This window comes from Notothenia coriiceps, unplaced genomic scaffold (assembly GCF_000735185.1).
Source record: "Notothenia coriiceps isolate Sejong01 unplaced genomic scaffold, NC01 NC01_scaffold00036551, whole genome shotgun sequence".
NCBI lineage: Eukaryota > Metazoa > Chordata > Actinopteri > Perciformes > Nototheniidae > Notothenia > Notothenia coriiceps.
Window position 1 is genome coordinate 138,408 of NW_011369252.1, and position 21,218 is coordinate 159,625.

Consider the following 21,218-nt stretch of genomic DNA (forward strand, 5'->3'; position numbering starts at 1 on the left):
AGTAAACGTTCTCTGCTCTTGCTGTCAAAAGGGGGTCGCTAAAGCGGTTGTTCGTCAGGGCACCAAACGCCGCAATGTACTGGATTATTTTCACCATAGCTTGTACAATTTAGCTTCTTGGTTGGATTTAAGAATGCCCAACAAACTGACACCAACTGCGTTTTGTTGAAAAGTCAATATCATCGCTCTGTCCGGTATGAATGTTAGGTAGCTAGCGCCGGGGACTAGCGTCAACAATGCTAACCTTTAGCTTAGCTTTAGCAAGCAGTACATTTAATTTATTTTTGAAGACTGCTGTCGTGGATGAAGACTAAGGACATTGCTGGAATGAGTCAATATACTCCAAAGTTTTGACCTTCTTAACTGGTTTCTACAGCAGGTATGTAGTATTAGCTGTGTTTAAAGGAGGTGTAACAGTAAGGCTGTCAGTTTAGAATTGGTCATGGATGTCGAGTTAAAACATGTTTTGTTGACTTTATTTTATTGATGTCGAGGACCAAACAAATGCATGGGAATATATGTGAGGATGTTAATTACAAATAAGTATGTTGCCTTATAGTTAAGAGTCACCACGCTCACATGACAAGTGTAGTGAGTATTTGCATTAAGTGTTTGATCTGCTGTGAGGAATGATGACAGCCACCACAGTCATATGACTTTCACAGCCGCTGAAAAAGCCCTTCGATGCCTGTTGTCAAATGCTGATCCAATGGCTTTTCTTCACAGAAATGTTCCCTTTAGTGCAATCCACACCGTGCTTCTGTTCCCTGTTGAAACTACTACTCATCAGTTTCTGGGCAGGGTGGAGTCACGGGTGTTTTCCTTTGTGTGTTGTGCATTGGGAAGTTTACTCCGACTACGTTGCAGTTATTTATATCTTTCAGGAAGTGATTATTTGGCTTACAGACTCTGGTTGTGCTGTTTCCATTTTACAGATTATGACGGGGTTCTATTTGTCCGTTCGAAACACTGGCCGAGTCGTTTTTTTTAAGCTCCAACACTTTAATTACAGCAGCAACAAAAAAATAGCGACACAGCACAACTTAAACAAACAAAATAAAAGACCAAATCAGGCCGTCCATCGCTCATGGAGAGTAAACGTGTTCTGCTGTTGCCTTCTCTGCAACGATCTCTCGAACACGTCCCAGCTGTTGCCTTCACTGCAACATTTTCCCGAGTGACCACTTCCAGGGCCAAACCCCGTCCCTTTTGAACCCATAGCCCCTCCCACCGGATTTACCGTCAACAGGTGACACAATTAGCTCAAAACCACATTGTCAACATAAAAATCCGACCCAAACATAAACAGGTTAACTACCTCTTAACATAATCATTCCCCATAATTAACAAACGCGAAAATAAATAATAAATTGCATGGTTCATTTCACGGAAGAGAGCAGGACCTGTGTGTGTGTGTGTGTGTGTGTGTGTGTGTGTGTGTGTGTGTGTGTGTGTGTGTGTGTGTGTGTGTGTGTGTGTGTGCGCTGTCAGTGGCGGAGTCAGTAACTCCGTCACACAGATTAATAAAACCATCTGGTTTGAGTTTGAAATGTCATTTATTCTTGACAAGTGGTAACATATATTTATAATATTCCTTAACTTGTAGATTAATAATCGACTTCAGAGAGCTTTGCAATTAAAATAAACTTTAACAGGGAAGAAAAAAGGAGAAACGTCAAGATTAACGGAGGGATGTCCCTCTTCCAGACATGCAGTATTTATTCTAAGCAGTAGACAGAAATAAAAAAATATTAGATGAAATATATTGGGTTTAAAAATGTACAAATGCATGTTATTGAGTAAATGTTGTTGATTAAAGAGTGTTGCAGTGAAGAATGTGAACACCTGTCAGCAGACAATAATTACCTCCTTCCCTTTCCCCTTTCAGTTCTATGTTGCAATGAGAAGCGTTGGACTTGAGCTCTGAGTGCTCAGCGGCATGAACTCGGTTTCCCCCAGCGCAGTACAGTACGTGGGGGTGGTGATGCAGGAGGAGCTGGTGGAGAGCCGGAGGCCGCAGCCCCTCGAGCGGCAGGGCAGCTTCGGTCTCAGGCCGGCCCCGACCACAGAGCCCGGCAGAGAGGCCAACGGAGAGCCGGACGAGTTGGACAAACTGAAATCCAAACTGATGACAGCGTGGAACAACGTCAAATATGGTTTGTACTTAGTCTTTGAGGAAGAGTGTGTGGGTGCTGCTCTAATGTTCATTGGCTTTTGATTAAGATTTCTGTATATATGTATTTGTGTACAGTTATAGTACATTTATACATACACAGTTTATTAAGTCTGGTCAAATCTGTTTTTTTATGGTTAATATGTTGTAAAGAACAAGAGAAACATCTAAAATAATAATAATAATAATAATAATAATACATGGGACTTTTATAGCGCTTTTCATGAAACTCAAAGACGCTTTGACAGAGAATTAAGAAAACACAACAAAAAAAAGACAAAGAAATACAAAAAGAGATAAACAAAACAGAGAAAATACGGGGGGAGGGGGGTGGTCAGTGGTTGAATGCAGTGTTGAACAGGTGGGTTTTGAGTGATGTTTTGAATGCTGTGAGGGAGGAAGAATTTCTGATGGATTGGGGTAGTGAGTTCCAGAGGGTGGGTGCAGCAACGGAGAAGGCTCTGTCGCCCCAAGACTTGAGGTTGGTCCGGGTGGGGAGGGACAGGAGGTTGGCAGTGGCAAAATACTCTAATTCAGCGCTTTGTATTTGTTATTACACCAACTTTACTTTTAAATGCTCCTCTTTCTGTAGGCTGGACTGTCAAATCTAAAACTTCATTCAACAAAACCTCGCCAGTAATCGTCCTGGGAAACTCCTATCTGCTCAACAGTGAAGGTAAGCACGAAATGCACAACGTATATTAAAATCTCAAGATTAAAAATGCCTAGCAGTCAATGCTGTTCTCTAAAGAGAGACTCCAGGTGTTGTTGTCATGTGGGTTTTGGTTAACCACAGCAGTGTAAACCCTTTTCCTTTGAACGGTTGCTGGCTTTAAATCAGAAAACAAACACCAAGCAGATGACTTAAAAAAAATTCTTCCTCACTTTTATTAAACAGATCTTGAATTTTTTTTGACATTACAAAGATCAGATCCAACATTTAAACAACAGACCTTCTTTAAAATACAGACAAATCATTAAAGGTTTGATTTAACTCATTGAAAAGGTTTTTTCTTTTTCCCTGGTCTCGTCCTCATCCCTTCCCCTCCTCTCAGATGAGGTGGAGCGGTTTCGTCTGGCCTTTGTCTCCAGGATCTGGCTGACCTACAGGAGGGAGTTCCCTCAGCTGGACGGCTCCACCCTGACCACAGACTGTGGCTGGGGCTGCATGCTGCGCAGCGGCCAGATGCTGCTGGTGCAGGGGCTGCTGGTCCATCTGATGCCCAGAGGTTGGTTGCCCTCAGTTACACACTATAGGTTAATTTGTATTACAGTGTAAGCCAATTGGGACCTTTTTAGAAGGGGTTGCTTATCTTTCCGGGAAACCAATACAGTTATCTCTCAGTGTTGTGATGCATATAACATTATATCTGCAGAAAGTTCAGTTTATTTTATTGCAGAACATATTTGTCTGTCTCAAGGCCCCCTGCACTGTACTTTTCTCCTCTACTCCATCTCATTCTTTCTTTTCCTAAAACATTTTCATTGTGTCCATTGTACTGTAGTATGGCATTCAAAATATGTTTACTCTCTGATCATTAAAGCCCTCTTTGCCTGGATTTCCTTAGTTCCTGACTAAAAGCCTCTTTGTGCTCTGTAGACTGGGCTTGGCCAGACGCTCAGCAGCTCACTGAAGTGGACTTTGAGGTGTTCAGACCGCGCTCCCCAGCCCGGGCAGGAGGGGTCCCCATCCCCTCCTTTGGCTCTCCACGCGGATCCAACACGCCTGAAAAGTCCCTGGCGAGTGATCAGGTACCCAAGTGCAGCCAGAAGAATAGACCTGAGTATAGAAGGGACAGTCAGGCAGAGACCCTCCACCACAAGCTGGTCTCCTGGTTCGGGGATCAGCCGCCTGCACCTTTCGGGCTTCACCAGCTGGTGGACATCGGTAAAAGTTCAGGGAAGAAGGCTGGAGACTGGTACGGACCCTCTATCGTGGCTCACATACTACGGTAAGGGCGTTGGAACAGGCATGTGTTTTTACAACCTAGGTTTGACTATTTTCCAAAATGATTTAGATAGCTGTCATGCATAAACATTGATTCGCGTTATGAATTGATTTAATTTCAGGAAAGCAGTAGCCAAAACCTCTGTGCTCCACAACCTGGCTGTATATGTGGCTCAGGATTGTACAGGTGAGAAAAACAGACCGGATATCTGTCAAATTTCATAATAACTCCTCTCCAGTTCAGAGTTATCCGTTTTGTTTATAACCTTGCCCCAACATGTATTCTTTTGGCAATACCTCAAAAAAGTCTTCTTCATGTTATTTATCATTATGTTCCCATGCATTGCAGTGTACAAAGAGGATGTGGTGCATTTGTGTGACCTGTCGCTGAGCCAGACCCCGCCTGACCCATCCAGCCAGGCCTGGAAGTCCGTCCTCATTCTGGTGCCTGTACGGCTCGGGGGGGAAGTCCTCAACCCGTCCTACATCGAATGTGTCAAGGTCTGAATATCCTGCTTTCACACCTTTGATTCCTCAGTGCTTACTGCAATAATATTTCCCTTTGAATCCTGTTGCAAAACGTATGTTCTTCTTCATATATTCTGACTCATATTGAAAACACCCTTCTTCATTTACAGAACATCCTGAAGCTGGAGTGTTGTATTGGAATCATCGGAGGCAAACCGAAGCATTCACTATACTTCGTTGGCTTCCAAGGTAAGAATTTTTCTTTCTTTTTTTTAAGAATGAAAGAAGGCTTGAAAACAAACTCCTTATTCAGAGGAAGGACCAGGGGGGTATACTACGAAGCAGGATTTTCGCTTAGCCGGCTAACTTCAGGGAAAACTCCGGCTTTCCGGTCCTACGAAGCTGGTTCTCTTTTTAGCAGGCTAGATCTCCATGGTAACTTATGCTGTGCGGCTAATCTGCCCCGGAGCAGGTTAGGTTGCAGGCTAAGAGCTCAACTCAGTGAAAGCACTGCCTGCTGACCAATCAGAGCTCAGTGTGCGGAGTTTAAAGCGATCAAGTCATTACAGGAGAAAGGAATATCACCTCCCATCTTCAGAGCAATCTGACTATTATAACGTTAGGGTTCAGAAAGCTTACTTAAATATCTGCACAACATAAGGAACCGGATCAGAGTAACATTAAGTACAGTCACATCACATGCATATCACATCATAATGTATCATATATTTCCTTATCTGAGTCAGCTGAGCCGCATCTGGCCGTGCAACACTCACAGTGTCACATGCTCCCTCAGCCAGTATCAAATCAAATTTAGGACTCGTTCAAGTTAAACGCCGTCAACGCCAAAAAAAATTAACGCCCACGTAATTATTTTAACGCCATGTGTATTTTTGTCCTCGGCGGCCCCCGTAGCTTTACAGAGCCGCATCGAGGTTTAAAAATACCGCTATCAACCTGATGCTGACAGCCTCCGCCCTCCTGGCTGCCGCTTGCCGCAGACCACACTTCCACGCTCACCGCAGGCACCGACTTCCATCGGAGAGGACGGTGTGCTATGCTGTGGTACGCTCGATGAGGACGACCTTAAATGTGTCAGTTTTTAGCATCTGGCTGCCCTAGCTAGCTGCCGGCAACGAATATAATGGAGCTGTTTAAATGAAAACAGCGAGAGTGACATTTCGCCGATCAACCGTGGCGATGCACTGACTTTCTCACACACACACACGAGCCACATCGGGACGGACAGCGTACGGTTGGGTATTATCGAATGAGAGAGGTTCCAGATTGATTCGAGCGCCGAATATTTTTGTAATGTTCAGGAGGTTTGTTGCTGTCAAATATTCATGAGGTGAATATTTGTCATTATCAAATGATATATGAAACATTTGCCCTGCATAAAGCATATTTGTTCCACATATGTTGATAAGAGTAATTAAAACTTGAAAAATATTCCTCTAAGGAACTTTAGAACAGGATAAAAAATGGTGCGCATTATTTGCCGATTAATCGTGATTAACTAAAATGGACAATCATGCGACATTAAGTACAGTCACATCACATGCATATCACATCATAATGTATCATATATTTCCTTATCTGAGTCAGCTGAGCCGTATCTGGCCGTGCAACACTCACAGTGTCACATACTGTATGCAGCAGTATTATTTTAAGCAACACATTAAGTTGACGAAACACTCGAGTCAAATGTAATTAAAGTCAGATCCACTCGTGTCTTAGACGGGGCAGTGATACCATAAACCTGTTAATGTACGAATTCAAACACTTTTTCTTTTACCAGCTGTATTCACCTTGCAGGTGCAACTATGTGGCTTTTATCATGGACACAGTGTTTAAGTCATGGATGTTTAAAGTTTAACTTCTTCATATGTCTAATATTATAGTTGACTTTTCAATCAGGAAGTATGACGCTGCGCTGTCAGTACGCTTCTCCATGTTTGTGATTGGTCGAATGCTCCAAATACCACCCCTTTCATGTGAACGCGCACCTAACTAGATAGGGCACGGCTGGCTTGAGCGATCCACTTGATAGCCCGCGTCGTAGTACCGTTTAGCGAGAGCGCGTATGTTTTGGATTAGGCCAACCGGCTAACTCAAACATATCCAGGTTAGGTTGAACCAGCTTCGAAGTACAGGCCTCTGGTGTTCCTAGGATACAGCTTGCAAAATGTAGTACAGAGGAGCCAATCTGTACTTGTGATATTACATTGATAAGTAAAGAGAGTCCTGGGACATTTTGGCAAAGAATGTATTCATGTCTGAAGCACATTAACACGAGAGCAATATAGTAATAAGAATAACGGTTTTATAAAGCACCTTTCAAAAACGCTCACAAAGGGCTTTACAATAACAACTGTCGAGTAGGTGAATTGAATGCATAAAAACAGGGAAAAAGTAAAAGACCCTGATCAACAGACTGGCTCTTGACAGGTGGAGAGTTTATACATAAATGCAGCTTTTTAATCCTCTTTCTGTGTATCCTCCCTGTGTGTTAGACGAGCAGCTGCTGTATCTGGACCCTCACTACAGCCAGCCTTTGGTGGATGTGTCACAAGTCAACTTCTCACTGGAGGTTGGTCGCATTGTCTTCTTCTATTTATAAAAATGCGTCACTATCTCTCTCACACCAGTCTGTCTGGCGTTTTATCAGATCAAATCAGACATGTGACTTTCACTGTCAATAGTGTTTTGACTGCACAGACCATTACAGATAACACATGTCCCGTCATGAACTTTTATCGACTGTTATTGAATGACCTCTGTCTCCCTCCGTCACTCTCTAGTCGTTCCACTGTAGCTCTCCTAAGAAGATGCCCTTCAACCGCATGGATCCCAGCTGTACCATCGGCTTTTATGCCAGGGACAAGAAGGACTTTGAGTCTCTATGTTCTGCTGTCAGTGAGGTGAGGTTTTACACCCTGCTGACAAAACCTAACTCTACATTTGATTGCATTTATTACCAGAGGAGAACAAACAATGTAACTAGTCTATTGGAATAAGCAAAATATCTTCCGTCCGATAGGATCAGGTTGAATTATCTTGATGCTAAGGAAATGTTCTTCAGTGCTTCCATTTTTATTTCCTTTAGCCAAGGATGAAAGCCATATCAGGTTCACAAAAGAGAGGGAGAGAGAGATCCACAACCATCCACAGAGGGATTTAAATCACATCATAAACATGAAAACACAATGTTGCTATACAACGTCTGGGTTGTAACAATGAGCACCTTGTTTTGACTTGATGGGCTTGAACAATGTTACATTTTCAGATTTTCCTTCTTTTATGCATTCTAAAAGCAATGTAATGTAATATTTATCTATTTAAATGAATATATATTTCAATTCTGTGCTATGATTCAAACATAAATGAGCAATTCAAAAAAATGTAATTAAAGTAATGAGCAGGTTTGTAATTAAATGGAATGGAAATGTTTACAGCTCAAATTAAATGTTGTCAGTCTTATTAGATATTCTGAAGTGTTTTAGTACATTTTTGATAACTTGATTATGTTGCACCGCCAGGCCCTGTCATCATCGAAGGAGAAGTACCCCATCTTTACCTTCGTAGAGGGCAAGAGTCAGGATTTTGGACTTCAGGGCCACGGCAGCAATAACAGTGGACCTGCAGCCCACATCCTGCCCCCCGGCAGACAGGGCATGATGAACAACAGAAGAAACAGTGATGAGTTCGTCTTCCTGTAGGCACTGGGGAGGATGCTCTCTCAGCTCTCACCAGTAGGGGGCAGACCGGACATCTCACTTCCTCTCAAAAAGGAAAGACTGGATTCTGTTTGCGGTGCGTCGGCAAGGTGGAGAGGACGCATTATCGCCTGCACTGCTCAAACGAAAAAAACAAACAGTGTGGCTTCTGTCATCACATTTTGTGTGATGGGTATTATAAGCTAACAGACACTAACGGGTGCTGTCTGCAGCATTATTTCACTGGGCAAAGGCATGATTTCAAAACGGATCATGGTTGGAAATGTTTCTCGTACTTAAAACACTTGATCATACACCTAAAGTGAAACATATATGAGAAAACCCAAGCGCTTTAAATTACTTCTAAAACACTCAGAAACTGTTTTCGCCCTGGTCTAAACTGGACAGGAAGTTGATGTGATCTCTACTTCATGATATTTGAAAAGCTCTCTGGTCAGTCGGGGAAGGGGTTCTTGACTTGTATGATATATCATCTGCTGTACATCTCTTTATTTTGCATTCTTTACATTTATTTATCTAGTTTATGAACGTGTGAGCAAGTGTGATGTTACTGTGGTTTATTTGTATGTCTTAAATAAGTTCTCTGATGGATTAGGGCAGGGGTGTCAAACTCAAGGCCCGGGGGCCAAATCCGGCCCTTGACTTCATTTCATGTGGACCCACAAGAGCTTGCAAAGAATATAATATGTTTATTATACGGTTACATGATGATTTACAGAAGCATGTTGCCCATAAACTACAAGTCCCACAATGCATCTCAAATTAGACTTTTTTTCTCAGAATTTGACTTTTTTTCTTCTAAATATGCCTTTTTTCTCAGAATGTACCCTTTTCTCAGAATTTGACTCTTTCTTAAAAATGTTACTTTTTTTAAAATTTCACCTCTGTTTTTTGATTTTGACTTTTTTTTCCAGGTTTTCTTTTTATATCATTTTGTGACATTCCCACTGAAGAGACTTGCAATTATTTTCCCCAGACGTCTGCTTTCAGACGTAGTTAATTATGAAGTTATTACCCTATCCAATAATTATCCAATGCAGAGGCAACAATGTAATATAATACATTATTTTATATATTTATATATAAGTTACAACCGGCCCTTTGAGTGCAGCCATAATGCTGATGTGGCCCGCGATTAAATTGAGTTTGACACCCCTGGATTAGGGAGTCTATCAGGTTGAGTTTCACAGAAGTTTTAAATTCATGAAGAGCATTTTGAACAACAATAAATTAATTATCGTGTTGCATTCTGACCCAAACATCACACAGATGACATGGGTCTTAATCTAGGCAGGCTTTGCCCTTGATTATCGATCATTAAGAATATGAAACACTCCAAGAAATCTCTGCTTAATATTCAAGGATAAGGGTGGAGGTGAATATAAATGATGCCTTTAGTTTTAGCGTTATATGTATCTGAACATGGGAAACTGTAGCTTGTCTCATAAAGCTGGATTATAAAGTAATCTGGATACATTTGAAAATTGAAACCCAGAACAGCATTCTTTAATTATTTTTCAGCTTCTGGTCAGTTATTCAGTCAATAAGATCAGCTGAATAGATAATTAACCTTCAAGGTTTTGGTACGATGTCTTTTGTGTTTAGATTGTCTCTTTTCTGAGGGAAGGCTACTACTAAAAGTTGCACTATACTACTGTTATTTGGGTTGTTGTCCAGATTAAACTTCAAACACTGGAATCACATGTGCTTGCATCTTATATTCTATAAGCAATTTTGAAGAGATTTTTTAGATGAAATATGTCTGTTTCCTTGAACTTGATCACTGCAGAGGACACACTGGTTGTTTATGGTAGGCTACCCAAAATGCAATGTTTGTCTTCAAAGTGTTGATTTGTCAGAGAAGCAGACACATTATTGAACTTTTTATTTTACATCATACTGGAAACTGCTTAGAGTTCAGCTTCTGAAGCTGACCTGTCACCTGTTTTTTCTTGTGTCACTTTTAGGGTCTTTACATGGGTTTATTAGAGACTGTAAGAACAACAGGCTTTTGCTAGGATCTTTTCTCATTGTAGTCCAATTGAGATATATATATATATATATATATAAAAAGCTTTTGTTCTTCATAATAATGAACCATACTAACATAATGAAAATGTGTTGCCATCAAAATGTTGATGCAGCATATTTAATTAAGTGCTTGATTGCAATAGATACACTAAATGCTAAAGTATTCTCCTGTAATACAACCATGTTACACGGTGTGTACAGTAAACTTCATACAGGATATGCAGTTTGTGTAGCTACAAAATGAATTCCCTCAGAAGTACAGCAGTTGGACATTGCAAAAAATGAGTTTATTTGTGACGTTTATCATTATTTGGAGATAGGTCGTGCACATATTGGATGTTGGTTAACTTTCATTCTGTGAATATCATCCTGGGAAAAAAATCCTTGTCCAAGTCCTAAAAAGCCTACTTACAATGTAAAAACAATCCTTCAAATAACTATTGATGACTCTCCATGTACACACAATGTATAAGGCTGCAGTACAGTCTCAGCTGTAGCTGCGCACGCATGCGCTCTGCCTGCCGCACAGCCGTGACTAGACATTCGGTCATAAAAACAGAGGAGGGGGCGCTCGCGCCGCTGAAACAAATCAACGCTTGGAGGCTAATACCAACAGGGTGAGTAGACTAATTGCGTCAACTCCTGCGTCTTCTTCTATGCCCAAAACAACAACTCAGGAGCGCATGAATTCACCCAGGACCGCTGTCCTGTTGATGCGGGTAGGTCAGCAAAAAACGCCATTCCCCTTTTTTATATTTAACGAGACAGGCTTTCATAGTCTGAGTGAGAATGATCTTGGTAGCGGGCTCATGTGCATAATTTACCGTTCCCCCGCGTTCAATTCAAGCGCAGTGGCAGACCCTGCAGCTTTAATTGCATATGGGCACAACGGGTGATTTGGTGGAGCACAGCGGGAGAAGATAGGGATATGGGAGGCGGTTGATACATTTCAGCCAAATCTTGCATAGATTTTTGCACCAATTTATTTTATCAGTAAAGCATAGTTAAAGGCAGATATGAAGCATCACTGTCACATTTTTTACAATAATTTCTCTAATCAATCCAGTGAACAATTGCTCATTTAGATCACTAACTTTTTCCGTATTGCATTGCCATAGTTAAAAGTTTTAAAGAGATCCAAATCTCCATCACACTCTCTGACCTTCTCTTTCCCAGGTCTCTGCTTCTCACCCAGGAGCAGGAGATCCGGGCCGATGTCCACCACAGATCCCCCCATGGGAAGCACACCTCGCCCAGGTCCTTCCCCTGGCCCAGGTCCCTCCCCCGGGGCTATGCTAGGCCCCAGCCCAGGGCCCTCTCACAGTATGATGGGCCCCAGCCCTCCCTCTGGGCACCCCCAGCTGGGGCCCTCTGGATACGGCCAGGAGAGCATGCACCCTCTGCACAAAGTAAGGACGTACAAACAACAATCATCCCGCTGACACACACCACTGTTAATGCGGGTCCATTAGGAGGGGTGTGAGCAAGTATTTTATTTTTCACATTAATGAGCTTAAATATCACATTCACATGAGTTGCAGAATCTGAGGCACTTTTGTGGACATTAATTCCACAGAAAGAATCATAGATCTTGGTTGATTGTTATTTGAACAACGTTTATGTTGTGAAAACACCTTCACTTTATATTTACATTTTAGCTCCACCTGTATCATAATTGGCATATGCTGACACCAGCACGTTGTAACACTAATCCATGTTTGAGAAAGCCATCATTGATGTTAGATTGAAATAACTGTGAATAACTACAGCTGCCTATTCATTCATGTACAGGATTCAACCTCTATCCTTATTCTATATTTTTCACCAAATATTGTTCCTGATTCGAGTTCAATTATCAAAATGTTTTAACAGTATTACTTCAACAGTAAAACCGAATTAGGGCTGACAAACTGTTGCATTGAATAGTACTTTATGGACATGGTTTAAACCTGAATATATGTAGCACAAAAACAAAAAGCATTTATCTCAAATATTGTGTTTGTATGCTGGTCCTAAAGAGCTAACCAATCACTATGTTAAATAGTCATTTAGGAACCATTTATAAGGAAGTGATTAATAAAGTCAGGTTTCTTGAAAAACTATGCCTGTCGCATTATCTTACATCTCCTTATGTTTTATATTATATAAACACTGTTTTTATGTTAATCCCAAGGTGCTTTCCCCCTAGCAGAACTATACTATGTTTGCAGCTGAACCTAATGGTTTAATTTGAACCCTGATTGATTTCTTCTGTATTCAACAGCCTATGGAGAGCATGCATGAGAAGAGCCTGAGTGAGGAGAGTCGCTTCAGTCAGATGAAGGGACTGTCTCTGAGACAGGGCGGGCACAGTGGCATGGGCCCTCCACCCAGTCCTCTGGACCAACACTCACAAGGTAGGCATGCTACGGAGACTTAAGCAATGTCCTGCTTTCCAGCCTTGCGTAAATTGTGTTCATCTGTGAGGCGTGGTTGGCTTATAGGGAGTTTCACTGTTGAAACAGTTGAATACTCCATGAGTCATTTTTTTCCAATGCATTTCTTTTAAAGAAGCACTACTATGCCTTTTTGCGTTTTTCCCTTTCCTGTAGTGTGATATATAGGTTTGTGTGCATGAAAATGGTCTGCTAAGGCAAAAAAAGTGTATCTCCCCCTGCTGATTTGACTCCTTTGTATACTTCTATAACATAGTGACATCATTATATAACCCTCCCTTCAACACATTGTACATGATAGGCTAAGGGGCATGAGACAGAGTTGGCCAGCTAACAGAGTTGGCCAGCTAACCAATCAGAGCAGACTGGGCTCTGGTTTTAGACAGAGGGTGAAAAGAGGTGCTGCAGCACAGGCAGTGTTAGAAAAATAAAACGCTGTTTGAACACTAAAGCATGTAAAGATGTCACAGTAGTGGCAAAAAATACAATATGAACCTGAAAATGAGCAGAATATGTCTTTAATATCAAAATACTGAAGCAGTACAGTGGCCCTTCCTAAAACCGCCACTGTTAACAGTCAGGTGGCAACGTTTTTGCTTAGCCTCTAACTGACATCTGCTGTATTCAGGAAATGAAACAAGGCAGACTGGCAGGTTTAACCCTTTGAATCACAGTTAAAAACATTACGAAATTACCATCTGGTAGGGTGTGAATAGTGCTGGGAAATAATGTACTATTCATCCATCTACTGTATGTCGCAGGCTTTTGTTAAAAGGAATAGTTTTTACCCATTTTCCGAAATCAGTGTTCGAACAGAAGACCTCTCTCATGTTGTTATGATAAATGTGAAGCTAGGGCCATGAGACAGTTGAAGCAAAAATAATAGAGACCAACAGGCTCACTGATTATACATATTATATCATCTTTGTTTAGGGTAATAAAAAACAACAAGTTGTTGTTTTAATGGGAACGTGTATGGGAATATTTCTTGGTCAGACAAATATCTCCTGAAATATTTCCTAGAGACCCAAGGTGAGGGACAACACTGCTTTCATCCACCTGTGTGTCCGTCTTTCTGTGTGTGTTTCCAGGTTACCACTCTCCGTTGGGGGGCTCTGACCACTCCAGCCCCGTCCCTTCAAACGGCCCACCCTCTGGACCTCTCATGCCATCCTCCTCTTCCTCTTCCTCTTCTGGTTGTCCCGGCTCTGCCTCTACACCTTTAGACGGCCCCGGTGTAGATCAGCACACTCTGGGTCCCACTAACCGGCCTGGCCCCCCCGGCCCCAGTCCAGGACCCAGCATTGGCCCCGGTGTCTCTACCCTTGTATCTGGCCTTGAGTCTGGAGGCCCGACTCCCTTCAACCAGAACCAGCTCCACCAGCTCAGAGCCCAGATCATGGCTTATAAGATGCTGGCCCGGGGTCAGCCCCTGCCAGATCACCTCCAGATGGCTGTCCAAGGGAAGAGGCCGATGCCTGGGATGCAGCAGCCAATGCAAAGCCTGGTTCCTGGAGGGGGAGGCGGGCTGATAGGGGGACCAACAGGACCCATACTAGGGCCGGGGATGATGGGTTCCGGCTATGGCCGAGTTCATGGTGAGCATGCATGGAACGTGTCTGCATTACCAAGCTATGTCCTGTGTTGGCTAACTGATAAAAGTCAAACTGGGCATGTACGTTACATTTGGCTTTATGAAGTACAAACACACTTCCCTTTTTTTGTACATATCCATGATTTTTTTCTATTTTATTTGTATTCATTTATTCATTGGGTTCACCATTTTTTTCCTTATATTTTCTTGTCAGTTAGTACTCTTATCAAAATCTAAATAAAAATAAAACCATCTTGCTTACACATTCCACAAGTGGTTTGTCTAATGCAAGAAAATAGCGTTTTAAAATTGAGGAACATAAACCATTTTTTTTTTATAAACCAATGGTTATACTCAAGTGGGATTCATCACTTAGCACACCTGGGTAAGAGCAGGTTTAGATGGTTCATTACCTTCAGGAGCATCTGGAGTTAATTTTGCATCTATAAAAAGCAGAGAATTATGAGTAAGATACAAGAGAAATTGTTTTATACTTTAATTAGCTGCACATTTCCACAAAAGTTATCTTCTTAAAGTCTGCTTAAAATATGTTTTGTAGATTTTGTGCTATACATGTAATAATAGTCTTAAAGCTTAAATTAGCTGTACATATTTTTCCCTAGGAATGATGGGTCCCAGCATGCCTCCTCCAGGCCCATCAGGTATTCCAGTTGGGATGCAGATGCAAAACCCAAACGGACCTCCCAAATCCTGGCCTGAAGGTATGTGATGTAAGACTTGGGGAAACCTGTCTTTTGTTGGACATGTGTAAAATCAGAGGAAGATAGAGCTGGTATATCCATATAAATTGTAGTTATAACCACTAATCCATGTAAACACTTTACATTTTTTATGTCTGTGCCTTACCCCCGGTGCATGTGCATCCTCATGGGTGTGAATAGTACAGATGGGTGTGCACAATACAAATAAATGGGGATATGTTCTTTAAACGTTGCTCCACTATGCGTGGTTATAAACTCCACAGGTTACCGTTCGTAGATCTTACAGGACCCAAAGGACCCAAATATTTTCCTTAAAAAAACAACATTTTAGGCAGAACACTTTATGTAGCGTTTCCATAAAAATAGTAGACCTTTTCTTTCTTTTTAACACTTCATCTGTCCAGGCCCCCTGGTGAATGCAGCAGCCCCCTCTAACGCACCCCAGAAGCTAATTCCCCCTCAGCCCACTGGCCGGCCCTCTCCTGCCCCCCCCTCAGTTCCTCCAGCTGCCTCTCCAGTAATGCCTCCACACACCCAGTCCCCCGGCCAGCCGGCACAGCCCACTCCCACTCCCATGATGCCTTTCCACACCAAGCAGAACCGCATCACCCCCATCCAGAAACCCTGCGGCCTCGACCCAGTGGAGATTCTGCAGGAGAGGGAGTTCAGGTACGCCTTTGGAAACACAGCTACCTTCATCTCATTTACATTAAGGAGAGATTTCTTCGTAGAAAAAAGATAAAGCATTAATAATTCCTAATAAAGTACACTTCCCTCAGGTTACAGGCTCGGATCACTCATCGTATTGCTGAGCTGGAGAACCTGCCAGGCTCTCTGGCTGGTGACCTGCGTACAAAAGCTACTATAGAGCTCAAAGCCCTCCGACTGCTTAACTTCCAGAGACAGGTATGCACTACATCTTCAGGCTTCAAATGTTTTTATTTCCACCTTCACAACATCACATTTTGAAGGTTTTCAGTGGCATGATAACTCCATGTTTGTCTGTCTATCCACAGTTGCGTCAAGAGGTGGTGGTGTGCATGCACCGGGACACAGCTCTAGAGACGGCCCTCGATGCCAAGGCCTACAAGCGAAGCAAGCATCAGACTCTGCGAGAGGCGCGCATCACAGAGAAACTGGAGAAGCAGCAGAAGATTGAGCAAGAGCGCAAACGAAGGCAGAAACATCAGGTAGAGGACAAACACATTGGTGATGTTCAAGATTAAAAGTGTTTTAGTTGACTCTTCTCTTCTACTGTGTTTTATCTTCTCTTTCCTTAATCCCAATCTTGCATTCTGCTCTTAGGAGTACCTGAACAGCATCCTGCAGCACGCCAAAGACTTCAAAGAGTACCACCGCTCCATCACAGGCAAAATGCAGAAGCTGACAAAAGCAGTGGCCACCTACCACGCCAACACTGAGCGGGAGCAGAAGAAAGAGAACGAGCGTATTGAGAAAGAGAGGATGAGGAGGCTCATGGTGAGAAGAAACCACAGAGACACAGTTACAAAAGCATGCAAATGACACCCTCAATGGTATACATACTGTCCTACACACAATGTGTATATGTCTGTCCTGCAAGGCCGAGGATGAGGAGGGCTATCGTAAACTGATCGACCAGAAGAAGGATAAGCGCCTGGCCTACCTGCTGCAGCAGACTGACGAGTACGTGGCCAACCTCACCGATCTGGTCCGAGCTCACAAAGCTGCGCAGGCCCTCAAGGAGAAAAAGAAGAAGAAGAAGAAGAAAAAGAAGAAGGTATGGAAAACACCAGCACCAGTGATTTTGAATGTGATAGCTATTGACTTGAGAGATGTAAGTGAGCTTTATTGTGGTTGGTCAACCTCTTCTTCTTGTCTTGCAGTTGGAGAGTGCTGAGGGTCAGACTCCTGCCATGGGTCCTGATGGAGAGGTGAGCAGAAGCTGTCATGGTGGCATGACATTTTTCAAGGATTTGGGATTAATGTTTATCTGTAGGGAAGTCACTGATTGCATAATACAGTTACTCTTTAAATATACTACTTTGCTGGGATTCTTTGTAGCGTATTCTAAGTCTCCCTAGAGACCTCTTTTTGATAAAATGTCCGCACAAAGCTTTGTGGGTAATGTTTTTCTCTTTTTGTTGTTGTCATGGCAATAGGTAAAATCTGCATACTTTCATATGATCCCAATATTATTGTTTTCATCAGGCACAAAGTGTACTGCATATGATATATATATATATACATAATCGATGGCTTTTGCCAACAGTATGCATGTGTGAATATTGAGAAATCAATGCCGTAAATGATCTGTCATCGGGAACAACAATTGTAGTGAAAAACTATGTGAAGCTTTGTCTCGTGTTAATTAGCCACCATGTAAACCAGTCCTGTCCTAAAGATAACCTTTGTCCCCCCCTGCAGCCTCTGGATGAGACGAGTCAGATGAGTGACCTTCCGGTGAAGGTCATCCATGTGGACAGCGGGAAGATCCTGACAGGAGTGGACGCTCCTAGAGCCGGACAGCTGGAGACCTGGCTGGAGATGAACCCTGGGTGAGACTGGCTGGAGAGAGGAGGAGTGACGTCTGAGAGTGTGTCTGGAGGTTCCTCAATGACTATCAGGCTATTTGTTTGTCTGATTTTTGCTAAATTGCCATTGCCAGGACAAATTATCAATCTGAGAGAATATATCACTTGGCACCTTCAACTGGCTTGACTCCTAGTTGTAACATAGATTGATGCTGTTTTAATCACTGAGTAGGAGATCTCTGCATATAATATGGCTCCTGGTGAAACTCTGTGAACGATGAAAAAATATATATATATGGGAAAAAACAACAAGGAGAAGTTGACTGCAATGACGGCAAAGAATCAGCAAGTTTTTTTATTTAACTCGCTTTTATATTTTATATGTGTGGTTTAGAAACCTGTGCTTAAGGATGACTTACAGTATAGTTGAAATGTTCACATACAGTTAACGGTTAGTCAGTTTGATTTGAGTATGCATGTATTTTTTCCAGTTATGAGGTGGCTCCTCGCTCAGACAGTGAAGACAGCGAGGAGGAGGAAGAGGAGGAGGTGGGTTGTTTTAAAGACATGTCTGAAACCAGTTTCATATTCACTGCTCAAATCACTGACAAGCTGTCTGGCAGGAGGAAGAGGAGGAGCCTCAGCCGCCAGCTAATCAGGTGGAGGAGAAGAAGAAGATTGCAGATCCCGACTGCGAGGACGTGTCAGAGGTGGACGTCCAACACATCATCGAGTCAGTACAAAAAAGGAGCACTAGACTTCTTGAATACTTTTACAATTATGTTGTTGAGCCACACGTGCTCAGAACATAATATGGTTGATGAATTCAACTGTAATTTGTCTCCACACTTAACAGAAATGCTAAACAGGACGTGGATGATGAATATAGCGAAGCAGCGTTCGCCCGAAGCCTCCAGTCGTATTACGCTGTTGCTCACGCTGTCACGGAGAAGGTGGACAAACAGTCCACTTTTTTAATAAATGGACAACTCAAACAGTATCAGGTGAATAATCACAGTCAGATCTATCACATTATATTTTCTACTTGGCCATAGGGCTTTAAATAATATCTTAATATCTTTAGACTGGGTGCACACTGCTTTTTGAGTTAACCGACTGCTTATGAAAATATCATGACAATCTGTACTTGATTCTCAATATTACATCTGACATGGAAGTAGCAGCAAAACATTGAGTATATTTAAGATATCACCCACTCCTAACTTGCCATGCATGAAGACATTTTTTGAATGTTATGACTTGACAAAGGAGTTAAATGCTTTGCTTGATTCTCCCTTTACTGTCCTGCAGGTTAAAGGTTTGGAGTGGCTGGTTTCCCTCTACAACAATAACCTGAACGGGATCCTGGCTGATGAGATGGGCCTGGGGAAAACCATCCAGACTATCGCTCTCATCACATACCTCATGGAGCACAAGCGGCTCAACGGCGCCTACCTCATCATCGTACCACTCTCGTTAGCATAACCTCTTAATTTACAAAGATATATTTAATGTTTTGTTGTTATTCATCAGCATATTTCGTCTGAACACATTGTTTAATTAAAACAGAGCTGCCTCTCATTTACAGAACTCTTTCTAACTGGGTGTATGAGTTTGACAAATGGGCACCGACAGTCGTGAAAGTGTCCTACAAGGTGGGCTTCTAAAAATGCTTTTATTGTTTGTATGATAGCTTTTGCTTCTATTGTTAAACATTTAAACCTGTCTTTCAGGGGTCTCCTGCTGCAAGAAGAGCCTTTGTGCCTCAACTGCGCAGTGGAAAGTTTAACGTTTTACTCACCACTTACGAGTACATCATCAAGGATAAACAAGTGCTGGCCAAGGTGAGATGGGATACACAAACAAACACAAGCAGAAGGAGACACACCCAGGCAGTCGTAGTGTAATTCATTTTTGCTAATCTTTAGATTTTGCTTGAGGTTTCCATGTGTTTTTGTTCATCGTCTCCCGTTCCCTAAATCCCCAAAGTTTGAAAAGTATTTTATCCTGGCCAATCTGACCGCCCACTCTGCTGCGTCTCAGTGCTTTCTCCTAGGTGCTGCCACACTGACACCGCCTGTCTCCCTCTGTCCTCTCTGACGTCATGCTGTCATGCACTCATGTAGTCATTTAGGCTTCCTGACTGCTCAAAGGTGGGTGTTGAGGTTAAGGCAATACTTTCCCCTTGTGATGGCTCAAGGCTTTGGCTCGCGACTGAGCCAGGGTGGGCCCCGAGGACACGATGGACAATCTTACTTATGAACACTTTCAGTTTATGGTTGCTTTGGAATCGGGGCGACAGTATAGTGGCAGCTTTATCTAAATGAACTTTTCTGCTCTCTCCAATACATCAACCCCAGATTCGTTGGAAGTACATGATTGTGGACGAGGGCCACCGGATGAAGAACCACCACTGTAAGCTGACTCAGGTTCTGAACACACACTACCTGGCCCCGCGCCGTGTACTGCTCACAGGAACGCCGCTGCAGAACAAACTACCCGAGCTCTGGGCTCTGCTCAACTTCCTGCTGCCCACCATATTCAAGAGCTGCATCACCTTTGAGCAGTGGTTCAACGCCCCTTTCGCTATGACAGGAGAGAAGGTGGGAAGTCGTAGCAACATCACATCCCTTTTTATTAAATGTGAGATAAGGCAGGAGGTAGAGCATCATTTTGTCTTCTCTCACTCCCTAGGTTGATCTTAATGAAGAGGAGACCATCTTGATTATCCGTCGTCTCCACAAAGTGCTTCGCCCCTTCCTCTTGCGTAGATTGAAGAAGGAGGTGGAGGCCCAGCTTCCAGAGAAGGCATGTTTCACTTATTATAGCACACAGAAGACAAAATAACATAGACACACTTCTACAAACAGACAAAGAGATGAATTTCTTTCAATCATGTATCTTCTCTCTCCTCTCCGTCAGGTGGAGTACGTGATAAAGTGTGACATGTCGTCTCTTCAGAGAGTGCTCTACAGGCACATGCAAGCCAAGGGGGTCCTGCTCACTGACGGATCAGAAAAGGACAAGAAGGTGAGCACATAAACACTCAAACACTGTGGGTGCTACCTAGTGTATCATTAGATTAAACATACTTATTTTAGGTATGCTTTTTTTAATAGAACAAAATAATATGTGGCATTAAGAGGATTTGTATCATCATATTTCATTTAGAAGTTGACTTTGGAAAAAGTTAACAAACCCTGACTCACACGGAGATGTATTAACTACAGTATGACAGTTCAGGGGACCTATCATGCTAAATGCACTTTTGTACGTCTTTTATACATGAATATGTGTCCCCGGTGTGTCAGGGAACTCACCAAGTGTCAGAAAACACAACCCTCTCTCTTTTTCTCCATACCCAAATCTCTAAAAACGGGGCTGCAACGGATCTGATACAGACTGATACAGATTTGAAATTGTTCTGACGTCAGAAAAGGGGATCTCCGCCTATATGGGCAACTCTCCACCTATCGGGGGAATGTGGGGTTGCCGTGGCATGGTAAAAGCATGGTAACAGCATGGTAACAGCATGGTAACAGCATGGTAACATGACGCTCGTGCCTCGCCCCCAGCGTGGTCAGCTGCAGCTCA

The 21,218-nt window shown here is 42.6% G+C and overlaps 2 protein-coding genes across 4 annotated transcripts; both read left to right on the forward strand.

Annotated features, from left to right (window-relative positions):
• The first annotated feature begins 15 nt into the window (after positions 1-15).
• On the forward strand, positions 16-8,842 carry atg4da (autophagy related 4D, cysteine peptidase a). The gene is made up of 11 exons (XM_010792773.1): positions 16-379; positions 1,889-2,156; positions 2,766-2,849; positions 3,229-3,402; positions 3,774-4,125; positions 4,244-4,308; positions 4,471-4,622; positions 4,760-4,838; positions 7,106-7,182; positions 7,394-7,513; positions 8,132-8,842. Exons 2-11 carry the CDS (start codon positions 1,940-1,942, stop codon positions 8,309-8,311), a joined length of 1,500 nt encoding a protein of 499 aa, XP_010791075.1. The 5' UTR covers positions 16-379; positions 1,889-1,939; the 3' UTR covers positions 8,312-8,842.
• Positions 8,843-10,892: 2,050 nt separating this feature from the next.
• Positions 10,893-20,672, forward strand: LOC104964057 (transcription activator BRG1). 3 transcript variants are annotated; one of them, XM_010792775.1, is made up of 21 exons: positions 10,893-10,977; positions 11,537-11,769; positions 12,624-12,756; positions 13,887-14,393; positions 15,013-15,111; positions 15,516-15,780; positions 15,891-16,017; positions 16,128-16,301; positions 16,417-16,590; positions 16,694-16,870; positions 16,977-17,024; positions 17,518-17,648; positions 18,116-18,173; positions 18,248-18,357; positions 18,481-18,628; positions 18,936-19,099; positions 19,213-19,279; positions 19,358-19,468; positions 19,985-20,227; positions 20,319-20,432; positions 20,547-20,672. In XM_010792775.1, exons 2-21 carry the CDS (start codon positions 11,575-11,577, stop codon positions 20,664-20,666), a joined length of 3,165 nt encoding a protein of 1,054 aa, XP_010791077.1. In that variant the 5' UTR covers positions 10,893-10,977; positions 11,537-11,574; the 3' UTR covers positions 20,667-20,672. The 3 variants fall into 3 exon arrangements, 2 of the variants coding, with proteins under 2 accessions (XP_010791077.1, XP_010791076.1); XM_010792774.1 differs by lacking the exon at positions 10,893-10,977 and adding an exon at positions 11,008-11,079; XR_800372.1 differs by lacking the exons at positions 10,893-10,977; positions 20,319-20,432; positions 20,547-20,672 and adding exons at positions 11,008-11,079; positions 19,668-19,777 and having other exon boundaries at positions 19,985-20,072.
• The last annotated feature ends 546 nt before the right edge of the window (positions 20,673-21,218 follow it).